The following is a 14,491-nucleotide window of genomic DNA, read 5'->3' on the forward strand; positions in this document are numbered from 1 at the left end:
TCGGTTATACCTTCTAAAGGAGTATTCGTTATTAAGGGGAATAGTTCTTTAGCTCTAGCCTAGCTCCGCCGCGAGGCTAAATAGGTCCCTTTAGTTCTTTAGAGCTCGCCGGGCTCTGGTCTTTTAACCTCTTTTATCCCCTTTAATACTAAATAAAGCACTTCTAAAGCTCTTTAACGTTTCTCGAATTCCTCTACTAAATCCGGAGCTTCTATTACGTCTACGGGCATCCAGATATTCCACTAGTCTAGCTAGTCCTTTTATCGAATAAGGTACTCGGTGCGTGGCTTGCCTTTTCCTTTACGGGTAATCCGTTTATCTAGGATAGCTTTAATCTCGTAGTGCTTGTATAGGTCCCGCTATTACTCTTAGTCCCTATCTTATACGTCGACGGGTCCCCTAGTCTCGGGTATCTCCGCGAATCTAACTATTTAGAGTTAAGTGATACTAATAACGGGATACACGTTAAGAGTCTTAGGCAGATCTAATCGGTATACTAGCGGCGATACTTACTTAAGGACCTTAAAGGGGCCTATCCGTTAAGCGCCGAGCTTAGGGCTAGCCTTACCTAGGAGCGAGTATCCGCGGCTAAGGCGGATATATACGCGGTCGCCGGGCTAGAACCGAATATTACGTTATTTCTTATCGTATAGGCGCTTTATATATATCTAAGCTATTATAATAATAAGTTTCGCGTCCTTCTAGAATATCTTATATATAAATTTAGGATTAATATTACCGATTAAGTTAAGCGGACTATTTGTTTTAGTACCGTATAGTATCTTATTTAGTATATAGCCGAGCGTCTTATTAAATGCGTTATTTAGGTTAAACTATAAAGGTATAATTACCTTCGGCTATAGGGCGTTTAGGTTATCCGCTAAGTATATACGTATCCTAATCTTAACGGTTTAGTTTTTCCTCTCGGAAATATTATCGGTTTAAGGATACTAGGCCGTTAAGAACTTTAGCTTAGTTCCGGCTACCTTTTATAGAGTTATCTAGAAGTCTAATAAGAACTTAGGATCACGATCCGAGATAATAGCGCGGGGGATACCCTAGTTACCTATCTAAAGGGCTTAAAAGAGCATGGACGCCTAGTTATCCGCGGTATAGGTGCTATAGCTAAGGATAAGCAGGGAGGCCTTTAAGAACTTATCCGTGACGGTTAGGAGGGTATCGAATAAAAGGAAGCCTTCGCGCTACTATAGTGTCCCTATAAAAGGCATTTTAGGTAGCCTAATAATAAAGTCTATAGCGATAGTATAGAAAGGGATAGGGGGCGTTAGGATAGGCTATATCTCGCTAAGGGGAGCCTGCTAATCCGTTTAGTGGGTACGATATATCTTATATTAAGCGATATATAAGTCGACCTCTTTATAGAGTTATAGGATTATAAAGCGGCTAACTAAATCGTACTATATCCGTTTAGCTCCGAAATAATGCTAGTCGTCGTGGGCGGCCTAAAGGAATTCCTTATATAGGGAGAAGGGGATATAAAGGCGTCTTCTCCTATTTAAATCCACCTAGTATAGGAGACTATTATATACCTCGAAAAGGATCTTAACTAATAAGTTATAGTTAGTAGTTTAGGTAAGGATAGGTGCCTACTTTGAATCGTTAACGTCTCCTTTAATAATCCTTTATCGTATATTATCCTTTATTTAGATTTCGCTAATATAGTATATAGCCTAGTCTTCCTAAATCCGGTCTAATTCGCCTAGGCTTTTAGCTAGGGGGCCGTTAGTAGTGGGTAGCTAAGATAAAGTATCGGCTACTATATTCGTCTTACCGGGGATATATCGGCAGTCTAACTATAATTAGCTAAGAAACTCGGAGGAGAGGGTAAGCTTTATATTTAGCCTGGTTTTATTAATACTAAATAAGACTATTAACTTTATAATACCGACGGTAGTAGCGTGGTCTATAAGGACTATAATCGGGTTACGATAAGCGGACTAAATAATAGTACGGGTCTTATAAACGGCCTATACTAGGCAAGTAACCTTAAGTTCCGTAGGCTAGTATTTTTCTTTAGCGGCGTTAAGCCCCTTACTAATATAAAGCACTAGTTAAACGTCGGTCTTCTTAAAGGTTCCCTTAGTAAGCTATTTAGTCTTATCGACTAACTAGAAGAGTATAGTAGAGAACCCGTGCTCTTTAAAGGTGTCTAGCTAGATAAAAAGGATCTTAGTAAGGATATAGTAGAATAGGTAAGTATCCGAGGTAAAAGCGCCGGTGATATTATAGAACGTAGCTAACTCTTTAGTAATAGCCTTAAATATTATACGTCTAGTATACGCCTTATAGGCCTATCCCTTATCTTTCCTGATTTAATAAGCCTTAACGAGAAGGGTTATTTTCCGTTACTAGAGGGGAGCGATTCGGTAAGGGAATCGGGGAATAAGATAGCGAAGCCACCCTATTATCCCGATCTAACGTTCTAAGGACTAAAGAGAAGTCGGAGGGCGAATCTTTTATAAAGCCTCGGTACGTTCTTTAGTATTCGATAGTCTAAGGGCGTTAACCTTAAATCCTAGTAGTTAAACTAACGGATATCCGATAAAGGACTTATTAGGAGAGATACTAATCCTCTTTTTATTAAATAAAGAGAGTACTATATTTAAGTGCTTAGTATAGTCGTCCTCGGTATCCGATATAATAATAATATTATCGATAAAGGCGGAGATAAAGTCCTTATATAAGTAAAGGAGCTAGTCTATATAACGTTAAACGTGCGCGGGCGAATTACGGAAGCCTATTAGGGCGACCTTTAGTCGTTCCTATCCCTATTAAGAAATAATAGTAAACCGCTCGCGGTGCGGTTCGTATACCGGGAATTAGTAGAAGAAAGCCCGGGCGTTAATAACGGAGATAAACTTCTTTACTCGGAGTCGCTTAATAACTTCGTCCTAAAGCGGTATCGGGTATATATCTAGGATAATAACCTTATTCAGGGCATAAAGGTCTACTATTATACGGCCTTTACGTTTACCTTTTACCTCTCGCTATATAATAAAAACCGGAGCACTAAAGGGCGTTAGTATTAACGTCTATTCTATACGGTCCTAGTTATAAAGTCTAGCTAGGGTCTAGTCTAAAAAGGTTCGGTCCTTACGGCTAAGCGGATATAGCTTCTAACTAATCCTTTAGGTATACTACCCATTAATTAGGGGAACGCTTATATAGTTCTTCTTATCTATATCGATAACGCCTTAGTCCGTCTAAACCTTAGGGTAGTTACCGATAATCCTAGTAAAGCGTTATATAAAGCGGGCTTTATAATCGTAGATAGTCACGCCTTCTAGAGTCGTTTTAGTCAGGGTATCTAGGCTCTTAGCGATTCCGAGCTTCCCGCTTATAGGTAAATACCCTCTAAAGATATCGCCTTATCCTTCCGGACTCAGGGACTTCTTAGCGGCCTCTAGTCGTTTTATTAGAATATCACGGGGTTTATCTTACTCTATATTAAAATATCCGTTAGTATAAAAGGGATTTATATACCCTAGCTTACTACCCCGGGAAATAAATAGTGGCCGGTTATTAGCGTTATAGATTAGGATAGATATTCCTTCGCTAAGGATATAGTTTAGTAAACCCTTAATATCCGGTTAGAATTCTATAGAGTCTAAGGTTACGTTCCGTTCCTTAAATAGGACGAATCTATACTAGTACGGCGGAATAGTGACCTTCTTAGCGGCTTTTAATCGGCGCCTAATTAGTAAACGTTTAGCGAAGATACGCGCCGGGACGATAAGACCTTTATAGGACCTAATCTAGATAGCGTCCCGCGAATTAAGGATATCGACCTTATTCGGGTAGTTAAATTCCTGCCCGAGGAGCAGACCGGCTTCTAGCTTAGGGACCACCTAAGCCTTTACGTATAGCCGTCCGACTCGGGGCTAGTTATCCACCATGCCTCGTACTAGCAGGGTAAATAAAGCCTATCTAATAGTATCCGAAGTGCCTATACCGCGGAGCGTAGATCTCTTAGACGCGTCGACTTCTATATCGGGGAGGTAAGGGAGGAGGTACTAGCTTATAACGTATTACGAGGCACCTAAATTAATATAAGCTTTAAAAGGAGCGCTATCTAGGGTTACTCGGACTTAGACCCTTATATATATATAACCGCACAGGCCGGCTACTAGGTCTATTATTTCTTATAAGGCGCCTTCGATTAGCGGGGAGTCCTAACCGCCTTATTCCTTTATTAGGAATAAGTAGGAATATAACCTTTTATAGCGGAGGGCCTTATTATTAGATCTTATTAGTTATTTATACCTAGTATATTATCGTCGTACTTAGTAGAGATTACGGTACTTAGGTATTAATCCGGGTTTATTGGCGACCTAGTATAGTTAATCACTGCCTTTATCGGTCTCGGCTTTATTATCTATGAGGTCCTCGAAACTATTAGACTCCTCTTCGAAATAGTATAGGTCCTCTGGTTCCTTATTATTCTTATATCCTTTATCGGAGACCTTATTATCGACTATAGTATTTACTAGATCCCTGGATTATTCCCGGCGAAAGTTCCGGTTACCGCGCGCTAGTTAATCGGATATATTATTAGCTAAGAGCCGTTAGCCGTGTTTATTTATCTAGCGGTTTAGTATTCCTGGGGCTAGTAGGGCGCGGTCGTTCCGGCGGAATTATCCTAGTCCTGGTCCTGGTCCTAGTCCTAGCGAGCGATATTCCGGGAATAGTAGACGACGATCCGGCGCTAGGGAACGTTATTCGGGCTACGGCGAGCGGCATAAAGCCGGGCCACCGCGTTAATCCGGGTACCGGGGATATACCTAGGAAGATTAGTTTAAAGTCGATATCCGTTCAATCCTTAGTAGGGTTTATCGGGTAATAACTACCTTTTAGGCTCCGTTAGTATAATTCCGGTACTATCCTAGTATTATACTAGCTAGGCTATTTATAAAGTTAGTTATTATAGTTTCCGGTCCGGGGTAAGGAATAGTGTTTACTATATTAGCGTCTAAGGGATCCTATATAAAAGCTAAATACTTACCTTTAGGTTTATTAGCCGCCTTTACTAATCGGATTCCCTTATCTATAAAGACACGGATATCGCGGCGGGTAACTATATTATTTAGGGTATATCGCTTATATCTTAGCTTATACTCGGCTTCCTCTTAAGGTAATCGGAACCTTTCCTATAAGGCGGTCTTCTATTCGGTAATAGTGGCTATTATAGTAAGGTATAAATATCGTCCCTTATCGAGGCTTATAAACTATACGGATACCTCGCCTAATAAATAGCAGGCTAGTCCGCGGGGAAGGGACTCGCGGTGCTAGGCACTTAGGCCGGTATACTAGTCTATTATATTAGTAAAGCGGAAGACGTCTATATAAATTAGTTTAGTTCCTTCGGTCTTAAGATCCTAGTTAGTAGTAAAGTATAAGGGAGGCTTAAAGTAGCCTAGGTTATCGGCCTTAAACCGGTATATCCGATTATCGCGCTGGCTAAGGATAGTAAGTAAATCCGATTATCGTACGTATAGGTATAGTTCCGGGTAGTTAGCGTCCGGCGTGTTTCCTAGAGGAGGGCCTATACCGGGAGGGCCGCGTTTAGGGGGACTATTACCCGGAGGGTCTACCCGGTGCTATTAGCGTTCCAGATTCCTACTATTCCCGGATCCGATATCCTTTATTTTATTATAAGGGTAGTATATAATATCGGAGGGCGTAGGGCTTATATAATTATCGCGGTGGCTGATAGTGTCTGCTTAAAGACTTTCCTAGTCAGAGAATAGTATATAGTTATTAGGCGTTAGGGTATAGTCGGGTATTCCTTTAAAAGGTTTAGCGTACTTTAGAGAAGGGCTTTCCGCTATATCTTCGGGGAAACTTCTAACCGGCTATTTAACTATACTTATAGCGGGGCGGATTAAAAGCGATTCCGATCCCTTAACCTTAATGTTTAGTTCTATTAGCGGAGAATCATAGCCGGCGGTAAAGGGGGCTAGCTCCTTTCCCTTTACTACGCTATTATAGGGTATAACTATAGACTTATAAAGGTCGATATATTCGGGCTCCTTTTTTAGCTAATTATAGAATACCTTTATAAAAGAGTCGTGATAAGTAACCTACTTAGTAGGATAGGTTAGCTAAAGAGGCAGGATAGCTTTAGAGACTCTTCCTCTAGAGGTTATAGCCTAACTAGCTCTACTAGTACTAGGGAGGTTCCCTGCTTACTCGGCTATAAAAAGGAGTAGGCGATATTCGGGTATAAAAACCTTTTTAGCTATATCTAGATAGGCGTTCGCTATTATAGCGAGGGGACGTACGCCTTTTATATCCCTTAGCGTAGGGGGAGAGTCTAGGAGAATAGGGTAAGGAGCTTCGGTTATTATTAAGCGGGTTCTATAATAATACTATTTAGTATTCGATAGGTTATTTTAGATATAGGCCCGTCGGATAACTAATACTCGTGGACTCTTATACTTATCGCTTACTCGCCTAGTCCTAATAAAGGGAAGGCGCTTTACTTAGTGGATTACGGTTAACCGGTACCGCTTTAGCTATATATCCGCTTAGTGCGCTATATATAGCTATTTAACTAAATAGGGGTTTAGTACGTAGACCTCTACGCTTTACGCTAAAGGGCTAGTGAACGTAGTAAGGGGCGCGTGGGTAAGCAGTTCCTTATCGGTACTATTAGGCTATGGCTTAATAGTCGCTGCTTATCGCCTAGTCCTATTTAAGGGGAGGCACTTTATTAATAACGGATAGTTACTTACCCTAGGATCGTGTAACTAGAATAGTCTCCACGGTTATTTAATAGGGTCGGTACGCGAACCTTACTAAGATCGAATAATCTTATTTTAGTGATTACTATTTAATATACACTAACCGTATATATCTCTGGCCAGCCAGTACTATAGGACCTATAAGAGGATTTAAGTTAGGTAACCTTAGGGTATAGTAAATAATATATAAATAGGATAGATTCTCTAAAGGAGAGGGCGAGGTTCCCGCTCTATATAGCCACGGGAAAACCTCGGTCTATCTAGGACTTAGCTAGTGCTAGTATTATTCTAGCACTATACGGGCTTTAGTGCTAGTATAGTGCTAGTACTATTCTAGCGCTATACGGGCTTTAGTGCTAGTATAGTGCTAGCACTAATCTAGCGCTATACGGGCTTTAGTGCTAGTATAGTGCTGGCACTAATTCGGCGCTATACGGGCTTTAGTGCTGGTATGGTGTTGGATGGTGGTGCGTAGCAGGCGGCCTAAAGAGGGTTTTAGGGGTGGAATTAGTTAATAGCGGCCTAAAAAGGGCTTTAGAGGTGGCCTAAAAGGGCTTTAGAGGTGGACTTTAGGGTAGAAATTACCTAAAAAGGACTTTAAGGGTAGAAGGAAGAGGGGATCTAGAAATTCCTTTGCTTTCCCGGGCTTATAACCTTTATAATAGTTATAAAGAGATAGAACGGAAGAGGAAGATCTAGAGGAAAAGAGGCAGTTTGAATTATAGAAGACTATAAAGACTATAAAAGTAAGATACAGAGAGAGAGAGAAAAAGGAAAGGAAGAGGGAGGCGGGTAGCCTGGTATATATAACCCTTTCCTATAGCTCATTTAAGCTACTGATTTAGTATCCAGACCCTGAAAGTATAGGTAAGGGTCCGTGGGTTTCTCCGAAGGTCCTAAAGGTCCCTGGGTTACTCCGAAGGTCCTAAAGGTCCGTGGGTCCACCTAAAGGTCTATGGGTCCACCTAAAGGTCCGTGGGCCTACCTAGAGGTCCGTGGGCCTACCTAAGGGTCCGTGGGTCTACCTAGGGTCCCGGGGGACTCGGGAGGACCCTAGAGGACTCAGGAAGTCCCTGGGGGACTCGGGAGGACCCTGGAGGACTCAGGAAGTCCTTAGGGGACTCGGGAGGACTCGGGAAGTCCCTAGGGGACTCGGGAGGTCCCTGGGGGACTTACGAAGTGTTTGACTTATAGGAGGTTTCGTATATCGTACTATACTGTATATAGATATATTTACTTTCTGGGTATAGTACTAATAAATTATATAAAAAAGAGTAAAGAAACTTATTTTCTAAGATATAAATATCTCTAAACCAACCATTCTTTCTAGTTACTAGGTTATAAACCTTATAGTTATAGTCGTTAAAACCTATTAAAGCACCTTATAGTGCCCTTATATATAATTTCGTTATATTCGGGTCGTTATCTTTATAATAAATAATAAAACGCTAAACCCGTATATTATTAATAATAGGTTTCTAACCTTATAAAAGCTTATAGGGACTCTTAGAATTAAGAGCTAAATCAGGTAATCTATTATATATATAAATAGCTAAGAGAACAGCTTTACCCTAAAGGTATCTAGGTAGCCCTAAGTGGAAAAGAAGAGCTTAAACCTTTTCTATTATAGTTTTTATAACTCTTTTAATAAAGTCTTAAGCTTTATAAACGTACGGTGGCTTTATATTATGCTTTATACCTGCAAAAAGCCGTTAGAAAGAGGCGTTATTAAATTATTTTCTACCGTTAGTGTCTACTTCTTTAACAAACAAGTGATATTTATTATTATTATTATTATGATTATTATTATTTTCTACCTAAGCTTTCCACTCTTTCATAGCTATTACTACCGGTTTCAGACTTGTCTAAGAGCAGTTATGCCCATAGAAACCGGGTAGACCGGTCTAGTATAAACAAAATCCAACGCTTTTTATTATAAGAAAGAGGTTCCATAAGACCATAAAGATCTATATAAACCTCTTCTATATAAGAAAAGTCTATATATTTATTAACCGAACCTTTATTCGTAAGTGTAATAGACTTACTTCTCTTACAGGCATCATAGCTCTATATTTCAGTTAACTCTTCGTTAATTATATTATAATGTTTTTAAAGAGTATTAGTGTATAGCCTTGTTAAGGTAATAGGGTTAATATAACCTAACCTATTATACCATAGCGTTATGTTTTTAGTGATAGAAGTAGTCCTTTAATGGTTATTACGGTCTCTTTATTTATAACGCTCTTCTTAAGGTTAAAGAGGTTAAGGTTTCTTTATTATATTATTTCGTTATTAAGGTTTAACTAACCCCTTGATTATATTTCTTTATTTATTTAGTTTCTTTAAAACCTATTCTTTAAACCTTTAAAACCTCTTTATTCTAGTTAAGTCTTAAGACTATTCTTTAGGTAAAATAGTTCTTTATAACAGTTTCTTTATATTTTTTCTAGTATTTATCATATTTATTTTCTAAGACTTAACCCCCCCGTGTAATAATACCCGTGTTATAGCCTAGTATAACCCGTGATAAAGCAGAGCCGTTATATAAAGAAAGAGGGGCTCTTTATTATTAAATAATAGGAGCTTTTTGTTTCTAGTAAGACCGCGAGCTTCACTATTAAGACGGGAGAGACTAATAATATCAGTGCCTATTTCCGGTATACAAAGGCACTCTCTGAAAAGCAAAGGCTTTCTAGTATCCCTGAATTTTAATACATAGTCCCCTTTACTTTATATCTTTATTTCCTTTACCTAACGCTAACGAACAGTTCTCTTTTTAGTATTATAAGTAGAAAAGAGTCTTTTATTTATAATAATATACGCCATAGCCCGGCTATCTACACAGCAATTTAGATCTAATTTAATACCATTTTCTGCCTATATTTTATAAATCCTTTCCACTAACTAATCTATATTAAGGTTAGTATTTTTATTCTCTTTCTTATTAAGTTTAGAAGAGATTACAAATACCTGATCTATATCTATTAGATCCTTTATAAAAGGATTCGGACCGTTTAAAAGAGGAAACGGAGGAGGGAGGGCGTTTTTAAAAATAACGCCGGCCTCTTTATCTTTATTATCATCTTCCTATTCTTTTTCTTTTCCTTTTTCCTCCAGCTAATCCTACGGTTAATTCTATGAATCTATAATTATATTAACCATAGCAGTCTCATCGTTCTCCTCTTCTAAAGACTTATCTAAGGCGTGCTGTTCCTTAGCTTTTAGTACGAGGTTTATTATACGTTTCTCTCTTCGAGAGAGACTCGTCTTTCCTCCTTTCGTTTCCTTTAACTAAGACTTACTTACCCCATTCTGGGTAGTTTTTCTTGATGCTGAATTATCCTTTATTACCTAGTTCTTAAGTGCTTTTTCAGGATAGAGAAAATAACAGTTAGTCGGCGTATAGCCAGGCTTCTTATAGTTCTTATAGAATAAACCCTTTGTTTTCTTCTAGAGCTTTATATTCTTCTATGATTTTAAATCTTATATAAGGAGAGTATTCGAGGGGTAATCGACCTTTCTTAAAGCGTCTATTAATTCCCCTATTAAGTTATTTAGTATATAACTAATAATATCGTAACAGAGAGCTTAAGTTATTTACCCTACTATTAATTCATACCTCTTATCGAGACTATTAAGAATCTAGGTAAAGACTACCTTATCAGAAAAGGATATACTTTTTTAATTCAAGGTAAGCAGTCTCTCTTATATTTTATATAAATACGCTTGGAGATTAGGGAATTCTAAAGGCGAGTGATTAAAAAAAAAGTCAGGACGATATAGTCGGCCTAGAATCCTTTTACCTTATATAAATCCTTTAATTTATGCTATACTTTAGAAACTTCGTTTATTCCTTAAACCTGGGTTAAGGGACCGTCTAAAGGAGCAGAGAGTATATCTCTAGCTACCTTTAGAGACTCTTCCTTCTGTTTTATGGAAGGATTTACTGGAAGGGGCTTTATAACGTCTTCTAAATATTTTTCTTTATAAGCGAAGTAAGCGTGTATTCCTATAGTCTAGCTTTAATAGTCTATACTGCCCTGGAGCTTCCGGATACAGATTTCTTTAACAGCCTCTTATTAAGCTATTTTCAAGTAGCAGAACGATATTTTTTATTATTTATTTAGGTCAGAATTAACTAAGTTATTTAACGATTTATTTTTATTATTTTTATTCGTTTTCCTTCATTCCTTTTTCTATTACGTTATCGATAAAGGACAGAAATAAAGAATACTAAGCTAAAAGTCTAATTCTGATTAGCCTAGCTTCGAAAAGTGGGTCTGAAAGTGGATGCGAACGGTGAAGCTATTTATAGATCTCGTGGCACTAAGAAAAGCGATGCTCGTACTAAGCGAATAATAGGATTTCTATAGGCGGACTTTTTACTAAAGCCTTATATACCACGTTACGATATCCTATTATTATAGGTAGCGCGGTAGGTTAAGTGGCTTAATTATCATAGGTATTATTCCTAGAGCTATAATAACTATAAAAGCAGCTACGTTTAATCCACGTATTCGTTATTTTTGTTCTTTTTTAAAACGTCCCTTTATAAATAAAGGAATAGTATATCCTGTTGATATTATACTCATAACAAGTAATAATCATAAATAATAATAAGTATAATATCTATGTTAAAATAAGCAGTATATGGTTATAGCTATATAACTAGACGTCTACTTTATAACCAGCTTAACCTATACTATAATACTATACGTATTATACGTATATATATACTTGGCTTATGATGTATATTATATAAATACCCTACGTATCGTAAATACGATATCTTGGTTTTTACTTAAGCTAATAACGTGGCGTGACAACCATCGCGTAGGCTGTTGACGTAATAGTCGCCACCTAATCTTCCAGGGTCTTTTGCTAGCCCCGGATCCAGAAAGAAATCCTAGAAGTCAGTTCTTTATACACGTTTTTACACGTTTACGTAATAAGCAGTAATCCTACGGATCTACGAATTCAATAGCTATTTACTTGATTTTTCTCTTTTCCGCGCGTATAGGCTACTACTCGTAGCCTAATCTATTAAAAGGTTATAAGCCCGGGTTAGCAAAGAAGGAAATCTACTCTTTTCTACCCTATTATTCTACTCGAAATATTGAAATGACTCCCGCCTTTTTAGGCCACGCAAAATACTAAAAGACTCCTACCTGCCTTTTTAGGCCGTCCCTTTATCCTCCCCCGGTCATAGATCCTTATCTCCGACTATATAAAATTCCTTTATCTCCCGAAGATAGCTAGTCGAATCGAACCGTTCGTTCCGATACCACGGTTTAAAGCTCTTTATTCTTCCTAATAGGGTCGCTAAGAGTTATGCTAAGAGGTAAGCTGTTTATTCCTGTTCCGGAAGAAGTATATAATCGGAATAAGACTCTTTATCACGATCTGATATACTATTCCTTTGTTTTACGAAGGGCTTTTTAAAAACGAAGAAAAATAACGAATACGTGGATTAAACGTAGCTGCTTTTATAGTTATTATAGCTCCACGAATAATAGCTATACTAATTAAGCCACTTAACCTACCGCGCTGCCTGTAATAATAGGATATCTTAACGTGGTATATAAGCTTTTAGCGAAAAGTCCGCCCGTGGAAATCCTGTTATTCGCTAAGTACGAGTATCGCTTTTCTTCGCGCTACGAGATCTATAAATAGCTTTACCGTTTAGACCCACTTTAAGACCCACTTTTTAAAGCTAAGCTAATTAGAATTATACCTTTGGCTTAGTATTCTTTGTTTCTGTCCTTTATCGATAACGTAATAAAGAAAAAGGAATAAAGCAAAACGAATAAAAATAATAAAAACAAATCGTTAAATAACTCAGTTAATTCTAACTTAAATAAATAATAAAAAATATTGTTCTGCTACTTAAAAAAGCCTTTATAAGAGACTATTAAAGACGTCTCTGTCCGGAAGTCATAGGGCAGTTCTGGAATTAATAATAAAGATAATAATAATAATACTAACCTTAATATTAACTGGTTAGTAGAAAAGATTTATAAAATATAAGCAGAAAATAGTATTAAGCTTAATCTGAATTCCTGTGTTAATAGCGGGGCTACGGCGTATATGATAATAAATAAAAGATACTTTTTTACTTATAATATAAAAGAAAGAACCGTTTGTTAGGGTTAGGTAAACGAAATAAATATATAAGGTAAAGGAGACTATGTGATAATATTCAGGGACACTAGAAAGCTTTTACTTTTAAAAAGAGTGTCTTTATATACCGGAAATAGGCACGAATATTATTAGTCTCTCTCGTCTTAATAGTAAAGCTCGCGGTCTTACTAGAAACAAAAAGTTCTTATTATTTAATAATAAAGGGCCCCTCTTTCTTTATATAACGGCTCTGCTTTATAACGGGCTATATTAGGCTGTAGCACGGGCATTGTCCTACGGGGGGGCTAAGTCTCTAAAAATAAATATAATAAATACAAGGAAAATACTAAAGAAACAGCCAGGAGACTTAACTAGAATAAAGACGTTTTAAAGGCTTAAAGAATAGGTGTTAAAGAAACTAAATAAACAAAGAAAGGGGTTGGTTAAACCTTAACAAAGAAATAATATAACAAAGAAACCTTAACTTCTTTAACCTCTTTAACCTTAAAAAGAGCTTCGTAAACAAAGAGACCGTAATAACCGTCGAAGGACTACCTCTATAACTAAAAGTATAATGCTATGGCATAACAGGATGGGTTATATTAACCCTATTGCCTTAAAAAGTCTCTATACTAATACTCTTTAAAAAGAATATAATATAACTAATAAAGAGGTAACTAAAATATAGAGCTATAATGCCTATAAGAAGAGTAAGTCTATTACACTTACGAATAAAGATTCAGTTAATAAATACAAGGACTTTTCCTATTTAGAAAAGGTTTATATAGATCTTTACGGACCGATAGAACCTCTTTCTTATAATAAATACCGTTGGATTTTGTTTATACTAGACCGTTTAACCCGGTTCCTATAGGCATAACTGCTCTAGGTAAGTCTAAAACAACGGTAGTTATAGCTATAAAAGAGTGGAAAACTCAGGTAGAAAATAATAATAATAATAAATATCACTTCTTTATTAAAGAAGTAGATACTAATGGTGGAAAAGAATTTAATAACGCCTCTTTTTAACGCCTCTTTAAAGGTGTAAAGCATAATATAAAGCCACCGTATACTTATAAAGCTTAAGGCTTTATTAAAAGAGTTATAAGAATTATAATAGAAAAGGTTCAAGCTTTTCTTTTGCACTCAGGGCTGCCTTGATACCTTTAGGGTGAAGCTATTCTCTCAGCTATTTATATATACAACAGATCACCCAATTCAGCTCTTAATTATAAGAGTCCCTATAAGCTTTTATAAGGTCAGAAACCTAATATTAATAATATACGGGTTTAGGGTTCCATTATTCATTACAAAAACAACGACCCGAATATAAAGAAACTAGATATAAGAGCACTACGAGGTGCTTTAATAGGTTTCAATGACTATAACTATAAGGTTTATAACCCAGTAACTACAAAGACTAATTGGTTTCGAGACGTTTATATCTTAGAAAATCAGTTTCTTTACTCTTCTTTAGATAACTATAATAATAACTATACGCCTAAAAACGAACATAACAATAACCTGCCTCCTTATATTAATACTCAGGCATATAATCAGGTTTCTAACCGCGGGCCTTATCAACCCGTTAAGTAAAATAAAGGAAT

General features: G+C 37.1%; 1 protein-coding gene across 1 annotated transcript; it reads right to left on the reverse strand.

Moving 5' to 3' along the window:
* Window positions 1-5,741: 5,741 nt before the first annotated feature.
* On the reverse strand, window positions 5,742-7,980 carry ACRALDRAFT_1066444 (uncharacterized protein; the record flags this gene model as incomplete). Its single annotated transcript, XM_071017350.1, has 7 exons — window positions 5,742-5,753; window positions 5,928-6,000; window positions 6,211-6,315; window positions 6,756-6,818; window positions 6,869-6,902; window positions 7,350-7,418; window positions 7,941-7,980. Coding segments are annotated over 7 exons (396 nt in total), but the record flags the coding sequence as incomplete, so codon positions are not given.
* Window positions 7,981-14,491: the final 6,511 nt, after the last annotated feature.

This window comes from Sodiomyces alcalophilus (assembly GCF_042370955.1).
Source record: "Sodiomyces alcalophilus JCM 7366 unplaced genomic scaffold ACRALscaffold_1, whole genome shotgun sequence".
Taxonomy (NCBI): domain Eukaryota; kingdom Fungi; phylum Ascomycota; class Sordariomycetes; order Glomerellales; family Plectosphaerellaceae; genus Sodiomyces; species Sodiomyces alcalophilus.